This window comes from Cupressus sempervirens, chromosome 5, assembly GCF_028749045.1.
Source record: "Cupressus sempervirens isolate cs-2001-9-10 chromosome 5, ASM2874904v1, whole genome shotgun sequence".
Lineage (NCBI taxonomy): Eukaryota > Viridiplantae > Streptophyta > Pinopsida > Cupressales > Cupressaceae > Cupressus > Cupressus sempervirens.
In genome coordinates, this window is record NC_143122.1 from 83,940,813 (window position 1) to 83,963,605 (window position 22,793).

General features: G+C 37.8%; 1 protein-coding gene across 2 annotated transcripts in view; it reads left to right on the forward strand.

Annotated features, from left to right (window-relative positions):
* The window catches only part of LOC149554667 (protein HLB1-like), a 183,854-nt gene that overhangs the window by 29,170 nt on the left and 131,891 nt on the right, over positions 1-22,793 (forward strand). For both annotated transcript variants that reach the window (XM_089828727.1, XM_089828728.1), the window contains exon 3: positions 18,007-18,076. In XM_089828727.1, coding sequence (XP_089684853.1) covers positions 18,007-18,076 — 70 coding nt within the window. The remainder of the gene's footprint in view (positions 1-18,006; positions 18,077-22,793) is intronic.

Genomic DNA, 22,793 nt, shown 5'->3' on the forward strand with positions numbered 1-22,793 from the left:
GACAGTGCTATACCATCCACTACTTTATATACCGAAGCTTCAATTGGCAACACAACCCCTAGTCTAATTAAATTAAATTTCTTTGGGAAAACCAATTAGACAAAATTCACATAGACGACATTTCAGCAAATAGTGATAATCAAAGACTTGTATTGAAATTGACTTCTTTACTGTTAGTAGCAATTCATTTTAAAATTAATAATCACATCTGAACAAAAATACTTTGAACTTCCATATTCAAGATGAATAAGAAAAATAGGGCTCTAGCATCAAATTTGAAAACTGAGTACAAATAGTCTGTGTTGCATTTACAATATTTATATCTTAACACTTATGGGAATCTGACATTTCAAACTCAAATGTCATTTCCTTTTTTTCAAAAAATAAATCACATCCTTTGATTTAACCAATCGTTTTTTTAGATGCATTTATACTTAATAGCACATCTTCTTTCGTTATTTCAAAATGACACCACTTCATGAATAAAATATTATAATTACTAATCTTAGTTAGTGCTCTTATTATTACCGTTTCCTTGTAATATTTCTTGACCTATATTATTGTTTTAGTAATAAAATGGCTTCTATGTATTGTATATGTTACTGCGTGCACACTCCCGACAGCATCCCTGTTTTTACCATAAAGTCTAAAATTCTGGTTATTTGAATCAGGCAACTTCATTCTCTCTGCAATGACCAAATCCAATTGGTTGTAATAATTTCGCACATTATTTTGTCTTCATTATCTCTACTTGACGGCTCTCTTATTTGGTTCTTACATGGTGATGTGGCAAGTGAAATCTGTTCTGCAATGTAATGTGAGTTCCATCTCTTGCGTATATTTGGATGTACTTTGACAACCTTCCTCATCGCTGTCTTGCCTTAAGTCTTTTAAACATCGCATGCACCATGTTGCTCATTGAAACTTTGACACTGCCTTCGAGTTGCTGACGTCTCTATTAATGTACAAATGTTGTTCTTTGTATTATCATTTATCAGCTTTCCTTAGCAGCTAGTGTGTGAACATTTTTAATGTTGCCGCTCAAACATCCCTCCATATCATTAATACACATCCTTTTCAGCATAGTATAACCTCGGTGGACAAACCGGGATACTCATTGTTTACATAGTTATATTCATTTATGCACTCTATAAAATGTGGGAATTCTGGTGTAGAGGTGTTAATAATCACTCCTTTACAAACTTATGAACTGACTAATGTTCAACCTTCGATCCTTAAAGGTTCATGGCAGCAGTTTTGGTTCAATATTGCACCTTAGCATTCTATACAAAATTCTTTAGTCTTGATTCCTGCATGACAGATTGGTAATTTGGGGGCACTTCACCAACTCTCCTTTGCATATTCATGTCACTATTCTAGAAGTATATTACAATAGTAGAAAGGCTTCTATTATTAGTTAATGGTTATCTGTTTGTAATCTATTGTTAGAATGTTTCTAATATTAGTTAGTTGTAGTTATTTGTTAGCTTTCTTTAGCTTTCTTTTCGCGAGAATAGAATATTTCTATTCTTTACCATTGTTTCCTAAGAAAACATCGCTTTATTCTTTTGTATATATAGACCTCTTAGTTTTTGTTAATAACAAGCAAATGCTTTACCAATTCCTTTGTAATATGGTATCAGAGCCACTTCTTTAAATTATTTCGAAAATCATAATTTCTTTTTTGAAATTATCATTACCTATTTTCGAAATTATTTTTCTGAAATATTTGCTTCAAACTAGGGTTTGTTTGAGAATATTGACGATCAATATTCGTGTTTTTTTTCTGGCAGTTTTTGAAAAACATGACTGTTTTTTGGGCATTTTTGTCCATCTTTTTTGCACATCAAGGGTTGGGAGCGATGCTAAGGGTTTGCGAAAATGGTTGAGACTTTGTGAACATTTCAAAATTTCCATATGCTTTAGAGTAGAATGACACAGATTACATGTAAAGAGCAATTATGTTCCTTGTACAATCAACTCATGTAGTCAAGTTTGCAAATCATTAGGCATGCAACTTTGAACAAGTCAAATTAGTTAGTTAGGAGTCTATTAGAGAATAAGTCAAGGTGGTTGAAGACTACCTCTTTTTCCTCTACATTTCTCTCTTCTATTTTCCTATCTAAAGGAGAGAGTTCATTGTAAATAATCATCTTTTGCTTTATCAAAAAGGCTAAGCCTGTAACTTGAAAACTTTGTATTTCTTCTTGCAAATTTCTGAAGGGAACAGAGAAGCAAGTTTTCCCAAACTTTGTGTTGTGAGGCTTGGAATCGATCTTTGTTTTTTTATGTTGCATTGATCAATTCATCTTTGTTCCTTTTCTCTTTGTAAAGCATTTGAACATTTGATTTTGTTCTTGAAGACTTTGAGCTTTAGGAAACAAGATTGTTTTAGTTTCATAGTGGCTGCAAATGCTATAAGTTAAGGACTTTGTGTTTTAATTCTTAGCATATCATTTCAATTGGATAGTTGATAAAACACTTTTGTGCCTTATTAGCTATTCACCTTTATATTCAAAGAGGATTGATCGTAAGAAACTGCAGGTTCTTATTCTCAATCACATAAGTTAAGTTGTAAACTGCTGTATTTAAGTTGTTCCTACGTCAACTTCTAAGCCACCGGTATTATCGTAGCTGTAGATACCTTTTGTTAACTCAAAAATAGTTATTATTAAGAGCAAAATCATCCTTGATAAAAGAGGAAGTGATTCAAAGAACCACCCATTTGTCAATTCTAGTTAGGTTTCTGTTGTTGTAGCTGTAGATACCTTTTGTTAATTCAAAAATAGTTGTTATTAAGAGCAAAATCACTCCTGATAAAAGAGGAAGTGATTCAAAGAACCACCCATTTGTCAATTCTAGTTAGGTTTCTGTTGTAGCTGCCTACGGTAAGAAGGGAGCCACCCCTATTGATGAGAGGAGAGATTTATCTCCCTACACCGTTGCCTAAAGTTCCCATTTTGTACGTTGTAGTTTTAGTGACTTACAAAAGTTTTAGCCAACAAATAGTAGGCACTAAATGAGGACAGGTTCCTTCATTGAGCCACCTAGAAAATTGTAGGGCATCTACTACTTTGGATGTCAAAAAAATTAAATAATTAAATATAACATTTCCAACTCCTCCAATAGGGGACATTACAATTTTATTGAGAATGGAAAGCAATGATTTACAACAATAAATGTGGTGATTACCAAAAGTAAAGAATGATGCTTATTCACTAAGGGGTAGAACATTGATTATTAGTGGGTAGTGGTTTGTTAAAGCAAGGTTCAATTCATAGTTCCGAGAATCGCGGCGATTCACGCGATTTGGCGATTCGATTCAAGCCAAATGATTTTATGTGAATTGGTGAATCGAATCAGCGATAAAGGGTTTATGAAATAAGTTACTCAATAAATTTCAAGGGTTTTAAAAATTTGCTGATTCATGCCTGATTCGATTCCGATTCATGGTTGATTCACGATTCGATTTGGCCTTACCGATTCCGATCCGATTCCTATTCTCTTTACTCAATTACAAAGAATTTATGTTAGACAGCATAATGAATAAACAAGAATAGGTGCTATTTGTCCATTCCTGTAACTCAGTGATTAATATAAACAAACATTAATAGGCTACAATTATTATAAGGAAAAGGTGAGATTTGTTTTTAAATGAAGATTTATATTTATGAAAGGGGATGTCCCTAAGTGAATCGACCTCCTTGAGATGATATAATCATTGTATGAAGAGAAGAAAGTGTGTGTTACGTGAAGATAATGAACTTGTGTCTACACACACACACACTAGATATGTAGACGACTACACATGATAATATTATTTCAGACTCCAGGAGAAGATTGTGAGGAGCTTATATCAAATTTGAAGAGGATACTGTGTTGTGGCAGTTTTATCATCACCTTTATAGCATAATTTATTGGTGAAGTCGGTACTTCATATTTGGTGAGTTTTGTGCCTCGTTATTATGAAGTTTGTGTTATTAAAATAACCTTCATGTTTCCTTTTAATGCTCACTATTGTATCTTATTATATCTCTGTAAATATTAGAATGTTTCTAATATTTAGTATAGTCTAGAATAGAATGTTTCTATTCTATTCGACTCTCCTCTTTGTATATATAGATCAGTTTGATCTCTGATTAATTCATTCAAATTTTCCGCCATTTACATTTGTAACATGGTATCAGAGCTATTGCTTCAAATGGTTTTGAATAGTTTATAATTTCTTTCGAAATTATCTGCTCTAAATTTCGAAATTATTTCTGCCATTTTCTCTACAACCCGTCTAGGGTTTCTGTTCTGAGAAATCTGAAATTCATTCTGCAAATCCCGAGTTCACGTTTTTTAAATCGTAGGTTTCTTTGGCTCACGTCTGATCTTCTACAAATTGCGGGTTTCTACCGTCGTTTTTCTGCAACTCGCCGTTTTTTTGCAACTCGTCATTTTGTGTGAGTGAAAACGTGTTCAATCCGCCCTTATTTGCCTGGATCCGTCTATCTCAAATCCGCTTGTTCCAAAATCTGCCTATATCTGCCATTTTTCCTGCAAATCTGACCTTCGAAGCCGCCGACTAGGTTTTTGCTCGAAACCCTAGTTTTTTGACCTCCAAAAATTTTCTGATCACATTCTTGGTGGGTTTTTTGAAATCTCAAATGGGTCTTCATCAGATTTTTGTGGGTGCCTCGTTTTTTGTGCCTCAATTTTCGAGCCAGCGGATCCGAATTCTGACAACACTTTATTTTTGGGTTTTTCGAGCTCTTTTCTGGGTACTTCTCCAATTTTTTGGGTCTTTCATTTTCTCACCTCGAAGTTTGTGCCATTTGAAATATTCACATATTATAAGCATCTGTATCAGCAGCATCAGAAGTCGGACTCAATTAAACAGTACGCCAATGCTACCCAACACTCAGAGCAGAAAGAATCTATCTACCATGCCTTTATGGCCAGCATACCTGCAAATCATGTGAAATCTTCTGCCTGGTACATCGATTCTGGTGCCTCCTGACATTTCACTCATAGGCGTGATTGGTTTGTTCAATTCACTCCCTATTCTGACTCAGTAATCTTTGGAGGCGGTGAAGAATACAATATTGTCGGCAAGGGCAATGTTCAGATTCAGACTGGAGGAAGAAAACTCATGTTTCTCAATGTATGTTATGTTCCTGGCATGAAACATAATCTTCTGTCTGTTAGTTAGATTATAAAGCACTCTCCTCAGTTGGATGTCGTTTTCAGTGGAAATAAGTGTTCGATTATTGATCGTGCTTCTCGCACTACCCTTGCTTCCGGTCTTGAGGATCATGGTATTTATAGGCTTGTAGATTCAGGCAATTCCCTTAAGCATGCCTTCATCGCCGAATCATCCGCTCTCAGCAGTCTCTGGCATCAGCGATATGGTCATCTGAACATTCAATATCTAGCACAACTTGCTCGAGATAATTTAGTCCATGGCCTACCTAATATTCAGACCCAGAACCATCGCGTTTGCGGAGCTTGCCAAGCAGGGAAGCAACATAGGACACCATTTAAGAATGGTGAAACATGGCGGGCATACAGAGTACTCTAGCTAGTCCATGCTGATGTATGTGGTCCTATGAATACTCCTTCTATTACTGGGAACAGGTATTTTTTACTCTTTGTGGATGATTTCAGTCGCAAAATGTGGGTATATTTTCTTAAGCAAAAATCAGATGCCTTTCTTGTATTTCAGCAGTTTAAAGCTCTAGTAGAAAAAGAGTCTGGTTCCTCCATCCGTACTCTTAGGACTGATAATGGGGGGGAATTCTGTTCTTCTGCTTTCTCTGCCTTCTGTACTACTCATGGCATTAGACGTCAGTTCACCACACCTCACACCCCTCAGAAAAATGGTGTTGTAGAGCGTCGAAACCGTACCATCACAAAAATGGCTAGGGCTATGCTAGAACATAGAAATGTTCCCAGAAAATATTGGGCAGAAGCAGTATCCACAGCTGTCTACCTTCTTAACCGTCACCCACCCTTGCAGTTAATCATAAGACTCCTGAGGAAGCCTGGTCTGGTCGCAAACCTAGGATCAACCATTTGAAAGTTTTTGGCTCTCTGGCATATGTATGGATTCTTGATGCCAAACGCACTAAGTTGGATTCCAAAAGCCAGAAACTTATGTTTACAGGATACAGTTACACACATAAGGCCTATAGACTGATTGATGTAAATACTGATCGTTTAATCTTCAGTCGTGATGTTGTGTTTGATGAGGAATTTGGACCATTTCCGCTCTCTGACTCCCCACCACATTCCGAGATTCAGTCTTCAGCAATCTCTGACTTAGGTTCTTCTATTTTATATGAGTCATTTGATGCTACTGATACACCACCTCAGTCACTTCCAGATAATACAACTCCTGCTCCTGCTTCTCCTCCAGCTATTCCGACAGCATCTGATATTAGCTCCTCGACTCTTTGGCCAAAATGGTGGGCTCAAACGCTTAGTGATCTTCGTCCTGATGAACTCATTGAGGGTAGAACCTCCAGAAATAAGAGCCTTCAGCACAACACAGTTAATATAGCTCTTATGGCCAACATCCACAGTATCCCTGAGCCCCAGATATATGCAGAGGCCAAAGGAATTCCAGAATGGGAACAAGCAATGGATTCTGAGCTTCAGAGTCTTCAAAAGAACCACACTTGGGTTCTTTCAGATCTTCCTCCTGGGAAGAAACCCATTAGCTGTAAATGGGTCTATAAGGTCAAGTACCATGCAGATGGTACCTTGGACAAATACAAAGCTAGACTTGTTGCTCGAGGATTCACCCAGCGCGAAGGCATTGATTATGAGGAGACATTTGCACCGACAGCCAAAATGAGCACTATTCGCATTCTTCTTGCAATTGCAGCTCAGTATGGTTGGAAAGTTCATCAGATGGATGTGAAGAGCGCCTTTCTCAATGGTGAATTACAGGAAGAAGTCTACATGACGCAGCCCCTAGGTTTTAAGGTTGCTGGTTCAAAACACAAAGTATGTAGACTCTAGAAGGCCCTCTATGGTCTTAAACAGGCCCCTAGGGCTTGGTACATAAAGATTGATCATTACTTGGTTACTCAAGGATTTCAGCGTAGTCCGTCAGACAGTAATCTGTATATTAAACACTCTGGTAATGATATTCTTTTTCTTGTTGTCTATGTGGATGATTTGATCATTACTGGAAATTCAGAACATTTGACTTCAGAAATCAAACAGGATCTATGCAGAACTTTTGATATGACAGATCTCGGATTGCTTCATGAATCATTATTGTTTAGGTATTGAGGTTTGGCAGACTGACAACAACATTTTTTTGTCTCAGTCCAAGTATGCCAGAAGTTTGCTTGATAGGTTTCGAATGCAGGATTGCAAATCTGCCTCCACTCCTATGGAGACTGGTCTGAAATTGTTCGCACAATCTGTTTCTCCTCCTGTAGATGAAACACTCTTCAGGCAGCTAGTAGGTAGTCTCATCTACCTTACTACTACTAGACCTGATCTCAGTTTTGCAGTCAGCTACATCTCACGGTTCATGACAAACCCCAAGACTGATCATTGGATTGCAGCGAAACGTGTGTTACGCTATGTACATGGTACTTCAGATTATGGTCTTCTTTACACAAGGAGTACTACTCCTCAGCTCAGTGGATTCACTGATTCCGATTGGGTCGGCTCAGTTGATGATAGGAAATCTACTTCTAGCTATGTGTTTAGTATTGGATCTGCAGCAGTTACTTGGACCAGTAAGAAGCAACAGGCACATGCACTCTCCTCTACAGAAGCAGAATATAGAGGAGCTGTCAAGGCAGCTTGTGAAGCAGTTTGGCTTCGGCAGATGCTTGCAGATATGCATATTCCTCAAGTAGGTCCGACTTCTTTGTTTTCAGACGATCAGGGCGTACTCAAACTTGCCAAGAACCCAGTGTTTCATGAACGCACCAAGCACATCGAGCTTCATTGCCATTACATCCGACAATTAGTAGAAGATGGATCTATTCAGTTACGCTATGTTCCTACCTCAGAGCAATCAGTAGATATTTTCACTAAACCCCTTGGTCCTGACAAGTTTGTTAAATTCAGGGGATCTATTGGTGTAGTAAATAGATTGAGCATTAAGGGGGGGTATTAAAATAACCTTCATGTTTCCTTTTAATGCTCACTATTGTATCTTATTATATCTCTGTAAATATTAGAATGTTTCTAATATTTAGTATAGTCTAGAATAGAATTTTTCTATTCTATTCGACTCTCCTCTTTGTATATATAGATCAGTTTGATCTCTGATTAATTCATTCAAATTTTTCGCCATTTACATTTGTAACATGTGTTTCATATTTAGAAGTTGGTGTCTCAAGTAGGTTGGTGCCTTCAAAGCGGAGAAATCAGAGTTTCTTGGGGGTTGGTGTGTTTTGTGGCAGTTTTATGATCACCATCATAGCATAATTTATTGGTGAAGTCGGTGTGCTTCATATTTGGTGAGCTTGGTGCCTCATGTTTATGAAGTTGGTGTCTCATATTTAGGGGTTGGGGCCTCAAATAGGTAGTGTTGATGTCAGTTTTGTACCACTACATAACATATAGCAATTGAATACTTGATATGGAATATCAAACACTCAACCCTGTCTTGAAAAGTAAATACTCATGAAGAACATGAGAAAACTTTAAGGTTCCTTACACTTGTGGATACTAACTCAGTTATATTAATGTGATTTGCTAGTTAATCATGTAGGCAGGCTTACATTATTCATTCGAAATAACTTGGCGGTACTTCACTTTGCTTGACTTGTTCTTTTCTCCTTGATCACTTCCACTTTCAACTACTACAACTAATTGCTTATTGCTCTACTACTACTCCTATGAATGAAGAAATTAGCAAATGGACAGGGATCCAACCAAATGAAAGCTTACCAACGGCCCTACCTCCATTGGTAAAATGGTTCTAAGGGATACTCTTAGGATTTTCACACTAACATCTATCTTCCAACCCAACTTGAAGTAGAAGCGGAAAGATGAAATGCAAGTAGAACTTGGGAGCAATCAGACTAGATTACCACACAAGGCTTTCTAACAAGCCACTAGGATGCTAATGGCCTAGTATATAGATCCCTAACAAACATTCACCAACATCGTCATACAACTAGCCATCTACTTCTACTCTAACAACATGAAATGAAATCCTACTTTAATTTGAGAGATGAGAAGAAACGCGCAAATACACCAAAATGGTCATGTATACCCACCATGCAAGCCACACCAATGAATAAAGAACAATTTTGATAGTATTTTGGCGACAATTCTCCCACATAACTCCCCTTTACAAATGAGAACAAAATGGCCTTATATAGAGGCTCAAAATTACGAGTGGCCAAGATTAAGAGGCAAAATCAAGGGCCAAGATTAAACCTTACAAACCCTAATTAGAGTTACCATCATTCAACCAATTACATGAGGGCACCAACTTTGTGGGCTAATGAGAAAATTACAATAATTTGTCAGCGAATGAGGAGATAGGACACTTGGCATGATTTGATTGCATGAACAGGAAATTGCCACCACATCAACCTTATCTTTTAAATTTATTTAATCTTTGAGATGAGGTGAAGCCTTGGATGCTTGAGCTCGTCCTTAGAAACTTTCTCATCACCACTTGAACTTGCTTGTACTTGATGTCCTAACCTTGAAAGGGTGAGGTCTCCATGTACTTGGGGTAATCTTGCCTTGGCCTCAGTGGCTTGCCCAGACGCGAACCTCCTTGTAATTTGAGAGTCTTGCTCTTGGCCATCACCTTGAAATTGAACTTGACCTCTTTCAACCTTTCGTCTCGCTTTCCTCCTTCATTATCCTTGCCTTCCTTAACCTTCTTGGTCTTTTCTAACCTTCCTATTCAATTTGGTTTGCATGAATAGCCAAGCCTTGCCTAGCCTCAAATATTTTCAAATCACCTCCTCCAAATTTGCTCTTCCTTGAAATTCACTCTTCCTTGAGATTCACTTTTCAATTTTCACCACCTCTAAATCAAATAAAAGAGGTAGGACCCCATATAGAATTGTTTTTGATTTTGCACTGTCCTAAGTTGCAACTCTAAATTTTCACTTATAATTCTAGCCCAATCAAATTTTCTCTTTCCATTTTCAATTTCATCAATAAAATAATACATCTAGTTCTTGAATTGCATACCTTGAGCCATGCCCATGATCCGGTTGAGAAGCACAATAAGGTCACTACACTCTGACTTGAAATCTGACTAGGTGAGCTTTGACGGCCTTGTAACTCCCTTCTTGCCTTCGTATAACCAATTCTGCCTTAGATGAATGAAGTAAGCATTCTTATTATCCTAAAAGAACTTGGCTGCCTGATCCATCATCACCATTGTCATGCCTTTCAACTGTACCATGTTCAATATGCCAATTGTTGGTGTCACTTACTCGCCTCACTTTCGAGAAGAAGGTGGTCTTTGGCATCATGTCTTCTTTGTCTTTTTTGGTATTCGTTCCCTTTGGGTTCTTGTTTGTACTAACATCCACCATCCTAAACACTCATTTCTGCCCTTTCGTTTTAAATGATATGGATTACACTTATCAATCTCCGAACTTTTTTATATCGATGGAATTTAGCTTATTTCTGCCACTCCAAATCCTATCTCTACATTTATCAATCTCCAAACTTCAATCCTAGGGATGGGACTACGACTAATTTCTGCCTTTTTGTTACCTTAGGATGGACTACACTTATATCTCCCAACTTCAATCCTAGGGTGGTCTAGCTTATTTCTGCCTCTCCAAGTGTCCTATCATGAAATCTACACTTATATCTCCCAACTTCAGCTTATCAATGGAGATGATGAAGTGGTGGATGAATAGTGCAAGAAGAAGATAAGGGAAACGAACTAAGCAAGAACAAGGAATAAAATCCGTCTTTAAAACCAATCTTCACCTCTAAAAATGAATGAGAATTTTACCTTAAATCTGCCTTCTACCAACAATCGGGCCTCTTCAAGTTCATATTTGATCTCAAAAAATTCAATCCTCCTTGCAAATAATGAATCTCTAGCGAAAATCAGAATTCACCAACCTTGTCTCTCTTGAAAATTCTCCAATATGCAAAATCAAATCTCATGCAAATTCTGCCCCCTTGTGAAATTCGCCCAGCTCTACAAAAATCAGAATTTCCAAGACAACCTTGCTGCCCTTTAACCAATTTTAGAATTTTAGAGCTTCAAAATTGCCTAGCTAAAGCAAAAAATCATTGCCCTAGGAAGAAATCGCAATCCTCCCAGCAAAAATCGTCAACCTTCAAAATTTTGCCCTCAAAATTGCACCGTTGTTGCAAATTTGGGACTGCACATTAAAACTCTGCCATATTGCAAATTTCGGCCAACTAGGGCAGAAAATTGCCCCTAAAAAAACCAGAATTGCTGCCTTGGAAAATCGCCCAACTAGGGCAGAAAACTCCTGCTAAAAATTGGAAAATCAGACCTCGCAATCAACCATGCTCCCCCTCCAAACAAATTCGCCGCTCCACAGAATGGAATAAGTTGGAATGAGGAATGAAGAGGAGTCGTCTCTTCTTATACCAAACTTTTGCCTCCTTGAATAGGGCCTACTTGCATTGGAGGGAAATAAAATTAAATAAGGGGGTTAAAATTAACCAAATCCAAAATTACCATAAGTCCTAAAATTGAAATTTCAAAAAAAGTCATGTAGGCCTCTAATATAGCTTTAAACCTTCCCCATTGTGGATCCAATAATTTACTTTGAATTTCACAACTTTTAGGCATTAAAATACATTAAATTTAACACACAAAGGGTGCTAAATTAAATTTCCAAATTGCAAACACTAAGCCCAAAAATATGATTTTAATTTCAATTTCACTTCCTTCTAAAATTTCGAAATCCCCTTCTGGGCAATTTAATATCAACTTAATCGAAATTTGCACTTCAATCCAATTTTAATTTTTTGCTATACAATTTCAATTTGCAATTAAAATAAATCCTTATTGGCAATTCAATTTCATTCAAAATTCAATTTCACCATCAAAGTTTTTTATTAGATTTCCAAAACAACAAAGTTCTCAAATTCATTTTGAAAATGCTCAAGCTTATACAATTATATCAAATTTTCAAAAATCCAGCCATGTCCAAAATTTGCAAATTTGTCCTGCCAGATATTATTTTAACCATCGGAAAAATGTTGTTGAATTCTGTTTGGCCTAAGGTCAAAATTACATGTTCCGGAAAATTAAGTTTAGCACTAGGTGAAAATAAACTGAATCCCTCCTAGAGACTAAGATGTCCAAGGTGTAAAATTATCAATTTCAAAACCTTTGGAGAACTCCGAAAATTCACTAAGGCAAACAAATTACAACACCGGCAAAAATTGCCAAGGCTTGCCCAAAAAAGGGGGGTCCCCAAAGTTTTGGGGCGATGGTGTGAAAACCTCACAATAGGTGGTTGCCTTCAAAACAAAGAAATTAGAGTTCTTAGGGGTTGGTGTGTCTAGTAGGTTGGTGGCACGGAAATTGTAAAAGAAGATATGTTAAAGCATTAGTTTGCCATGGTTTTTCCCATTAGGGCTTCCACGTAAATTTTTTGTTTTTCGGTCTCCTAGTTTGGTAAGTCTTTCATATGTGTTGATCGAGTTTTTTAAAGTGTTGCTATTATATTTAATCAAGTTTAAAAGGGTAAAAATTCATTTATATATTGATTAAACCGCCCAACCCTACCCCACTTTAGTATCTTCATGTGCTTTTCACTCTCTTTTAACTTGGAATCCTTGAGACTTAGAATGAGTCATGTAACTTATTTCTCCCGAGGAAAGCACTCTTCATGCCCATTCGATGGACTTTCTAGCCAAATTGTGTTGCTATGGTCGAAACTAGACGATGCTGCTCATCTTCACTGTAGGACCAAAGATTTCCTCAATAGTCAATACCTTCTTTGTATGAGAACCCTGTAGTTGCTAATCGTGCTTTGTAATTGCCAGGTGTACCGTAGGATTTTCTCTTGATTTTGTAAACCACTTGTAGCAAGTGGGATTCTTCCCTAGTGAAAGATTTGAAAGATCATGTCTTAGGCTGCGTGGTACTATATCATTTGGATGCTAATCTAGAATGTTCTTCTGCAAATCTTCTAGAATTGGTATTTGCACTTGCTAGGAGATTCCACTTGCTTAGAGTCATTAGAGCGCCCCCTAATGCAGCTATTGGACGCTGCACACCTAAATTTTTAACCTTGAGAAGCTGATCTTCATTTGTTTTGATGTCAAAAGGCACGAATTCTTCATCAATCTCAGTAGGCTTCATGATTGTCACTGTATGTTGTGATAATTTTCATAACATCTGTTTACTGTACTGGGTAAAGAGATCAATGCACATAGATAATAGATAATAATAGCAGAACTCCTTTTATTATATGCATATGCCAAAGATATTACATTATGCTTCATCAGATGATTACAATGATTACTTAGAGGGTGTATATATACATCTCAAGGAATCTTTCCGAATGGGTCCGTCGGCCATATACAACATGTCAGCTATATAATAAGAACCTTCCCGATATTGATGAGAACCTTCCCGATACTGACGAGAACCTTCCCGATACTGACGACATACATCCTGACGCATACCCTGTCGGCTACACAGTATTTACCAACGACATCATCCCCCCCAAAAAGAAAAGTCGTCTCCGGATGACCACACAACAAAACTCAAAACCACTAATTACATTTATTCATAAAACAACATAGACATCATGTACTAGAAGGCTGTGTCTCCAACTGTGAAGACCAGTTGCGTCGAAGTTGATACACTTGTTCCATCCGGACCTTCAAATCAGCTCTAATCTGAGAGTTTTCCTCCACTACTTTCTTTAGCATCAATGCAACCTCCTGGCACTCGGCTTCTTTCTGATCATGAGCCCTCTTTGCTGAGTCCTCTTGAAGTGCTGCTACCAAACGCTGCTCTGCTGTTGCTAGTTGCTATTCTGCCTATTGCTTCCTCTGTGCACTTTCCTCGAGTTGTGCTAACAGGGCTGTCCGCTTTGCTTCCCATGCAACCTGCTGGGTGGCAAGTCGGTCGGCCATCTCCTCCCGAGCCTTCTCAGCCGTCTCTCGAGCCTCTTGCCCAACCTCTGCCCATCTTCTTTCTGTGAGCACCAACTCTGCCAAGAACTTGCTCCGCTCCATGATGTCAGCAAGGCATGAACTAACATCCTTATCCTTCCCCTCCGATAGTGGTAGAGGGTTTGCCACCTCCACCCCTCCATCTACTTTCTTTGCTGCTGCAGCACTCTGATCGTCCACCCTCGGTGCATAAACATTGCATGCTGCAGCAGGTCCAGGTCTCATCAACTAGTCAAACTTCCCATGATTGATAATCGCAACGACTGGGGGTCTAGGGGGCAACGCTCCCAGCGGGGTCCGGGGGCAACGCCCCGGGTGCGCTCCCTGTCGCGATACAGGGCTGGGTTGAGGGGCAACGCCCCTCGCCGCCAATACCAAATTAGCACTTTCGAAGCCAGAGAAAACACCATTTGTGTGATTTTCTTCTGATCCAACACTCTTTCTGACAACCGCTTATGTTTTCTACTTGATTATGTATTTCTCTTCCCTTTGGCATCACGTGTTACTCATTTTGAACATTTTTGATTTGTTGACTTTATTTTTTTTTATAAAAAACTTCCTGCCACCCTTCTTCTCTATTTGTTTCTAGACGTTGTGCGGCTATGCTCCTCTACTTGCCTTCCTGATTGCATCAATTCACAACTTTTTTTAATCCACTAGGTGCCTTTCACAATATGCTTGTTTAAAACACTCTGTGCCACGCTAATTTACCAGATACTCATGCAATGGTAACAACTAAATTCCTTCCCCATACGCCTCCAGCTAGGCACTTCAAATGAAATCACTGATTTTATAGCTTACTACTCTTGGTATCGTACGAAGCGTTCCAATAGCACTCTTATATTGTGTCCTTGCTCACCGTATGGTGCATGGTACGGATGTTGGTACTTAGGTATGGCCCTTCTGTGTTTCCTGCTTGCCAAACGGTGCTTGCATACTGGCGAATTCTTCAATTAGTCCATATAGTATTTGTTACTCATGTGCTCCTTTCTTGTGTTTAACAGTGAACTGTACGGTGATGAAATGAATATATCCTGCTGTTTGATGATTCTGTACGGTACTCTCCATATCCCAGATGTCGTTCCAAGATGGCCGTACGGTAGCATTTTAGAGTGCCGTACGGTGACACTAAAACACCGTGCAGTATGAAGCCGTACAATCTCCTCTGACACCGTACGGTGATACACAAGGTTATGCCAATCACATGCCATACGATGTCCTCATTTAGGTACCAAAGCCTCCAGACCGAATGCCTCTAGAACGAATGCTTGAGCGCCGTACGTAGCCTCTTTATATTCTTGACGCTGCCTATGGACGTCCGTATGGTGGTGCTTGGTGTGATACAACTAATGCTGTACGGTGGCCACTTAAAGACACCGTATGGTGTTCATACCCACTGTACGGTTCCTCCAAGATGCCGTACGGCCACTTGACCGCATGGTGCCTTTTCTCTCTCTCTTTTTTTTTTGTTTTTACTGCCCTCACTGATCTTACATATGTACAATATTTACATATATACAGTATTTATAGTCATTCTTTTTTTAGTTGTTCGTCCACGAAGGTGCGTTATTTCTTTCATGGTAGACATTCAACTTTGACCTATGCACTGCGTCGGCCACTTCCTTTCTGTCTAGCGTCCATGGTTTTATTGCTCTGTTATCACCCACTTCCCAAATCTGGTACGGCCTGACCCATTTCACTTGAAACTTGCTTGGTTTGATCTCGTTCTGTCCGTCATACTTCAACACCAATTGTCCTAGTTGGAACTTGTTCAATTTCCAGTGTCTATCATGCCATGCTTTGCGCCTATTCTGGGTCACCTCTGTGGCCCATTGTGCTTGCAATTGTCGCTCATCAAGTTTATTTAAGATACACGATCTCTCCCTCCGGTTTTCCATATCGCCCAGTTTGTTCCCAAAGCTTGGTACCATGGACTTCGTCAGCTGCCCCTTCTTGTTGTCAATAACACCTCCACTTCGTACTACTGCAATTTTTATTAAACCCTTCCTCTTTGTTTCCTGTGCAGACTGTATGATGTGTTTTCCTTGCTGCTGGCACCTTTCTGCTATATCTGTTGTTTGACGTAACATTTCCTTTTTGCGCGGTCGTATGGTGGAATCTTTTCGTTTTGTGTGTTCTTACTGTATGTTCTTCCCTTCGGCTTCAGTCCCAACCGCCTTTCCTTCTTCCACTTTTTCGTATTCCTTCGAACATTCATTTCTCTTTTCTTTCTCACCTTCATCGACCTTTAACATATTATAGCTCGGAAAGAGCTCGTAATTCTCCATCTGCTAGTGGTAAAGACTGTTCACCGAATCCAAATCGTTGTCTCCTTCCAACTACAGGACTCCCTCCTGATGTTTACCGTACTGGGTAAAGAGATCAATGCACACAGACAATAGATAATAATAGCAAAACTCCTTCTATTATACACATATGTCAAAGATATTACATTATGCTTCATCAGATGATTACAATTATTACCGAGAGGGTGTATATATACATCCCGAGGAACCTTTCCGAAGGGGTCCGTCGGCCATATACAACATGTCGGCTACATAATAAGAACTTTTTTGATACCGACGAGAACCTTCCCAATACCAACGACATACATCCTAACACATACCCTATCGGCTACACAGCATTTACCGACGACAAACTCAAGCTCTGATTGTTGCGGAAATTAATAATACAAAGGATGATTCCTAAGATATTCAATATTAACAGACAAGCAGTCACCTTAATTAAGAGTTACAATGATTTATCTGATAAGGATAAGATTGGCAACTCAGAAATCAGATGACAACTAAAAGAATAAAGAAGTATTCCTAATGTCTATCCTAAAAACTTACATTATAAACTAATATTGCAATATAACTTTAAAATGGTTGACATCTGCCAACTGACAGTTAACATTTATTATTTGAACTAATAAAGTAAATTATGATACACATTTTGAAAATCAGGTTTAGTCATACTCATCACCTTTATGTCTTCGGAGAAATCTCCATTCTTCAGATCAAAGTATTTCCACTTTTAAGAATTAGCAAAAGCAAAAGACATTACTGAGTGTACAAAAAACAATTTTTCTCATGCCAGAAGTCGTTCATCTTTTTTATTGCAACATTTAGTATGTTTAATGAAGACCAAACTCTTTTGAGTTTGTCCTACATGTCTTGCTGCAGTCTTGAAAATTCTTTTTCTGCCTCTACATTTTCTTAACAATGTTATTTATTTGCCAGTTGTTTTGCTGCCTTGTTTTGACTTTGGATATAATTAATATCCAGTACCATTTTTCACCAGCAATTTTCATTATACCATTTTTTTGTCAGTCTTATTGCTTCTAAGAAGGTGCTTGCTTATGCCTGACCATTAATATCCAATCCCAAGTGGATTGAGAAAACTAACAGTGCTTGCCCATTATTGTTTTTAAAGACTCCTCAGTCTCTGGCTTATGAGGAATTTTCTTTTGCAGCTTCATTAAAATTGAGTTTAATCTAATCAATAAGAGGTTTCTTCCACACAACCTCAGACCTTTGCAGTTTATTCCTACTAAACTGATTTGTTGGGTGGATAGGTTGCTAGGACTAAATTCTAAGGATCTTAAGGGCATCTTTATTGATTTTTTAATTCACTTTTTCGAATGAATATCCTTTCCATATTGTGTATTTTATATTGCTTGATTAAGTTGCAACTATTGAAGTATCGCTGTGTGGTAGTTTTCTAGTGTTTCTGTATCAGGTATTAGCATATTGGTTTGTATTTAAATTTTTTTTACCTTTCAGAAAGTCATTGGAGGAGTTGGAAATTAGTGACACTCTAGGTTTCAAGTTTATGCGAATACATAGTCAATATTTATGTTCACCTGTTTATTTGCTACAGGTATGCAAGTGCAATTGAAAGGAATCCACGAGACTATGATGCTCTATACAATTGGGCTTTGGTTTTGCAGGTATGTACATCTAAAGATAGAACAACACAAAAGACTAAAAACACATTATTATAAGTAATGGCTGCTCTTGACCTTAGGGAAGGCAGGGAGGCAATTACCTGGCAGCCCAACTTAAGGTGGATTTCATGATGATGATGTTTATAAGTTATAGATTTGGTCAAAAACCTAAAATATGACATTTTCATTGTGAAGCAACCATATTATCTTTAACTATATTATATTTGCTGTGTGTGAGACTAGGTTTATTGATATATTTCATGTGTTACTGTAATATCCCATCTGGATATTCTCCTCAATTTTTTATCACAAAATATTTCAGAAATACAACAGAGAGTTTACACAATCAAACCAGCAAATTAACCTGCAATATGCTCATATAAAGATCCTTGGAAATGTTATTGCATTGTAAACCAACAATACAATAACTTCATAACACCAAAAACCAATCTTCAATACATTATTACAGTCAGATTGGAAATATTAATAAAAAACTTGTAACTCCAATGTGAACCTCACCAATTCACCTCCAATGTTGAACTGGGTTTGCGTCAGATTTGCCAAGTAGAGACTGAAGATTGCCATCCTTAGAATCTGAACAGAAGCTGAAGCTACCCAAATATCACCAAGAGATATATGAAATCCCATCACAAATCCAAGCATGAAGGGAATAAGCCTCTAAAGGTCCTTTTGTAACCATCCGTGTGTCTCTTTATTTTCCTCTGCTTGATTCTTCATATTTCTTTTATGTCCTAATGTCTCCAATTAATAATAATGTGGTATATAAATAGACTATTAAATCTTTTGGCATTACAATAAATATCATATTGAACTCAGGAAGCCTTGTGTAATAGCTTGCTGGAATGTTCTTGATGAGATGCTACAATTCCAATACTGAAATGGCCAAAAGATTGAACCCTGCCGGCGTACTAAAATTAGTAAGCATTTGGAAACCCTATTTAAACTACTTTGATTGACCTGCAATTGGAATTGCCAAAGCCAAAACTTGCATGAATCATCTATAAAGTCCAGGTTATCCCACAAAACTATGATGGAAAGGGCTTATAGTCCTCCCTTCCCAGAGAATGCTTGCCCTCAAGCAATCAACATCTGCCACTCATCAATATACTACTTAAGTAAAGCATCAGTCATGCCAATACCAGGATCTCACACTATTATGTTATCACGACCATCATACACGAGGAGATGGAAATAATCCAAGGGGGTACCGACACTGAATGATTCTCCATCTGTGAGTAATCTCCTAAGGAAAATTATATCATATAACATAGGGATACCGTCAATCACAATTGCCCATCCTAAACTATTTATGTAGGAATCAAACTACTCAATGGCTGAAATCAACATCTAAGGTGTAGAGAGGTTAATACTACTGTAATTTGTCTGAAATACATCTTGGTACATAGGTGTCATGAGTAAAGAAAGGACTATGAATTCACATCCCGTATGTTCAAATTATAACTCTCATCAGTCCTCAACCAAGATCTATTCAGCTGCTAAAGCAAAGAGTCCATCCAGCTCATATGTAAGTCAGAAATTGAAACCATGTGTAAGCTGATTAGAGAATGAGCAACTGTGCTAACTCTGAAAATTGAGTCGCGACACCAATCCTATGACCAAAACACATCACTAGGAACTGCAATTGGGTCCCACATCCTGCAGCCAAGACCATCCTCATCATGGAAATCAGAAAGACCTTCCTCATCCACTTCAAAAAGTGGATTATCAAATGTCCAATCAGCATCTACCTCAAACAAAGAATTATCTACCAATTGAATGTGACCCAAAATTTTGTTACTTGATCACTTGGGCAACTATTCAAGTCATAGGCCTGCTGAATGTTATCAAGTTCTTTAATCACTCCCTAGAAAAACTCATGCTTTCCATTGTCGTCCTGTTCATTGAACCGGTTGATGGCAACAATCTGACTTTCTGCTGCACAAAGAGCAACCCATGTACTATCCAATGCCTCTTGAGTATCCTTAAGCTTTTTGTTGATCTTATCATCATCATTCCATTTTTCCTTAATTGGTGAACATATATTTGAGTGACCTTAAAGTATAGTCCCTCTCTGAGAGAAAACATAAATACTCTGATTTTGTAGATTCAAAGACTGTTTTGACTACTTGCAAATCAACAACAAGAAAATCACCTTCCATTTCACTTTGAGCCTTCTTGTAGAGATCATCAATGGTCCTCTCAGTGTTGTCATAACATACCAGAGCCGCAACCACCACCTTTTTTGTAACTTCCAGCTCTTGCTTCTCGTCATTGTCATATTGGAAAACATTTTTTGATTGGTCACACCAACATCCCGAATTGTCATCTTTGATTGGCCTTCTAAATTACTATCGTGTATAAGGGAGTTGCTCATAATAGAAACACATGATTCATCACACTTCTCAAGGATGTCATCATATGTCTCAAATTCCCTATTTGATTTATTTGTATGTGAAGGTGCTGCTATTTCGTTAAGCAATTTCTCATGACATGAAGTTTTGTAAACTTCTTTAAAAACATCCAACATGCTCTCACATTGAGTATGGCCATCTTAATAAAGTGTTTGTCAATTTCAATCTCCAAGTCACCAATGTAGGCTTTTGAATATCCCATACCTTTGACAATAGTTGACTTCATGTCATCAACACTAATTGTGTTACTTTGTGGGGGCAAAGTGTTGAAATTCTTATCATCTCCATTGCTGGTCTGAATCTCTTGGGCTACCCTATCTCCATCACAAACATGAGTAGGTATCCAAGTTTGCTGGCATGTAAAACAAATTTACTCTCTTCTCATTCGGTTCTTGCTCACTTTTGGAGATCCTGAAGCCTGTATGCCCTGCTGTTATCAGCTCCTCTTCAGTCACAAACTCCTTGAATATTTCAGTTTTACAATCAATCAATGTTTTGGAGAATTCATTTGCAGTGGGTGATACAATATTTTTCTTCCTCCCAATGGCCAACAAATCAGATTGCAACTTTTTACACATTTCATCATGGATTAAAGATATTGTGGTGTGCATGCAAAGTTTTACATTATCTTGATGATGTTTCCTGATTTTTGTGGTGAAAAATCAATCAAAACCCAACATTACAAAGCTTTGTTTTTTTTATAGGAAAAATAGTAAAACCCAACAGATAATTTTTGAGGGAAAAATTACAAACCCACAAGGGAATTCCACACAACTTTGTGAATTACAGAATTAGAAATTTTAAAGGGAAAATCTATAGAAACCAATAATTTTTTTTTTAGGAAAACAAAAATGAAAACCCATCAGTGTTTTTTTTGAGGAAAAAAATTATGGAAACCCGCCAGAATTTTTAAGGGAGGCAAGACATGAGACTTTGCATAGTAAAGCAACACATGCAAACAACATGCAAGTACATGCAACAAACATGCAAGTACATGCAATTCTAAAAAAGTAGAGACCTAGAAAATTTGAAGGGTGACCTAGAAGAGAGCTCGAAAAACTTAAAAATAATATGTTGTCAGCTTCTAGATTGGCTGGCTCGAAAATTGAGACGCAAAAATCAAGGCACGCAGAAAAATTTGACGACAACCTAGTTGAGCTCTCTAAAAAACCAGTAAGAATCTATTACAAGGTAATTGGTAAATACTTGCTTGTTATTAAAGAGACCGAAAGGTAAATTTATACAAAAGAATGAGAATATTGTAAAGAATAGAAACATTCTATTCTAGAGAAAGCAAAAAACAAAAGCAAACAAAAGCTTAAGATATTTACAAGATAACCATTAACTAATAATAGATGACTTATCTATTATTGTAATACTCTCCCTTAATGGTTAATCTATCGAACACACCAAGTTGTCCTTTGAATTTGACAAACTTATCAGGACCAAGAGGCTTGGTGAAAATGTCTGCAGTCTGATTTGTGGTAGGAACATACTGCAGATCTATAGTTCCGTCTTCAACTAGCTGTCATATGTAATGACAATGAACATCCACATGCTTGGTTCGTTCATGGAAGACTGGATTCTGTGCTAACTTGATAATGCCTTCGTTATCAACAAATAGAGTAGTCAGTCCTACTGGTGACATCTGCATATCCCCAAGCATCCGACAAAGCCAAACAAATTCACATCCTGCCTTAATAGTTCCTTTGTATTCAGCCTCTATAGAAGAGAGAGAAACTGCCTGCTGCTTCTTGTTGGTCCATGTGATTGCACCGTATCCCAAATTGAACACATATCCAGATGTTGACTTTTTATCATCAACAGAGCCTGGCCAAATCTGAATCTGTGAATCCACTGAGTTTAGGATTAGAACTCCGAGAGTACAAAAGTCCATAATCTAAAGTGCCCTTCACATAACGAAGCACATGCTTTTCTGCCATCCAATGATCAGCCTTAGGAGCTATCATAAAGTGTGAAATATAGCTGATTGCGAAGCTGATATTAGGCCTAGTAGCAGAGAGGTAGATGAGGCTGCCTACTAGTTGCCTGTATGTAGTATCATCAACGGAAAGAGAATCAAACTTTGCTGATAACTTGAGACCTTTCTCCATAGGTGTAGATGCAGGTTTGCAATCCTGCATTCGAAATTTGTCTAATAGGGCCCGGGTATATTTGGACTAAGAGATGAATATTCCAGAACACTGTTGCCAAACTTCAACACCTAAGCAATAATGCATGAGCCCAAGGTCAGTCATATCAAAAGACTGGCATAAGTTCTGTTTGAT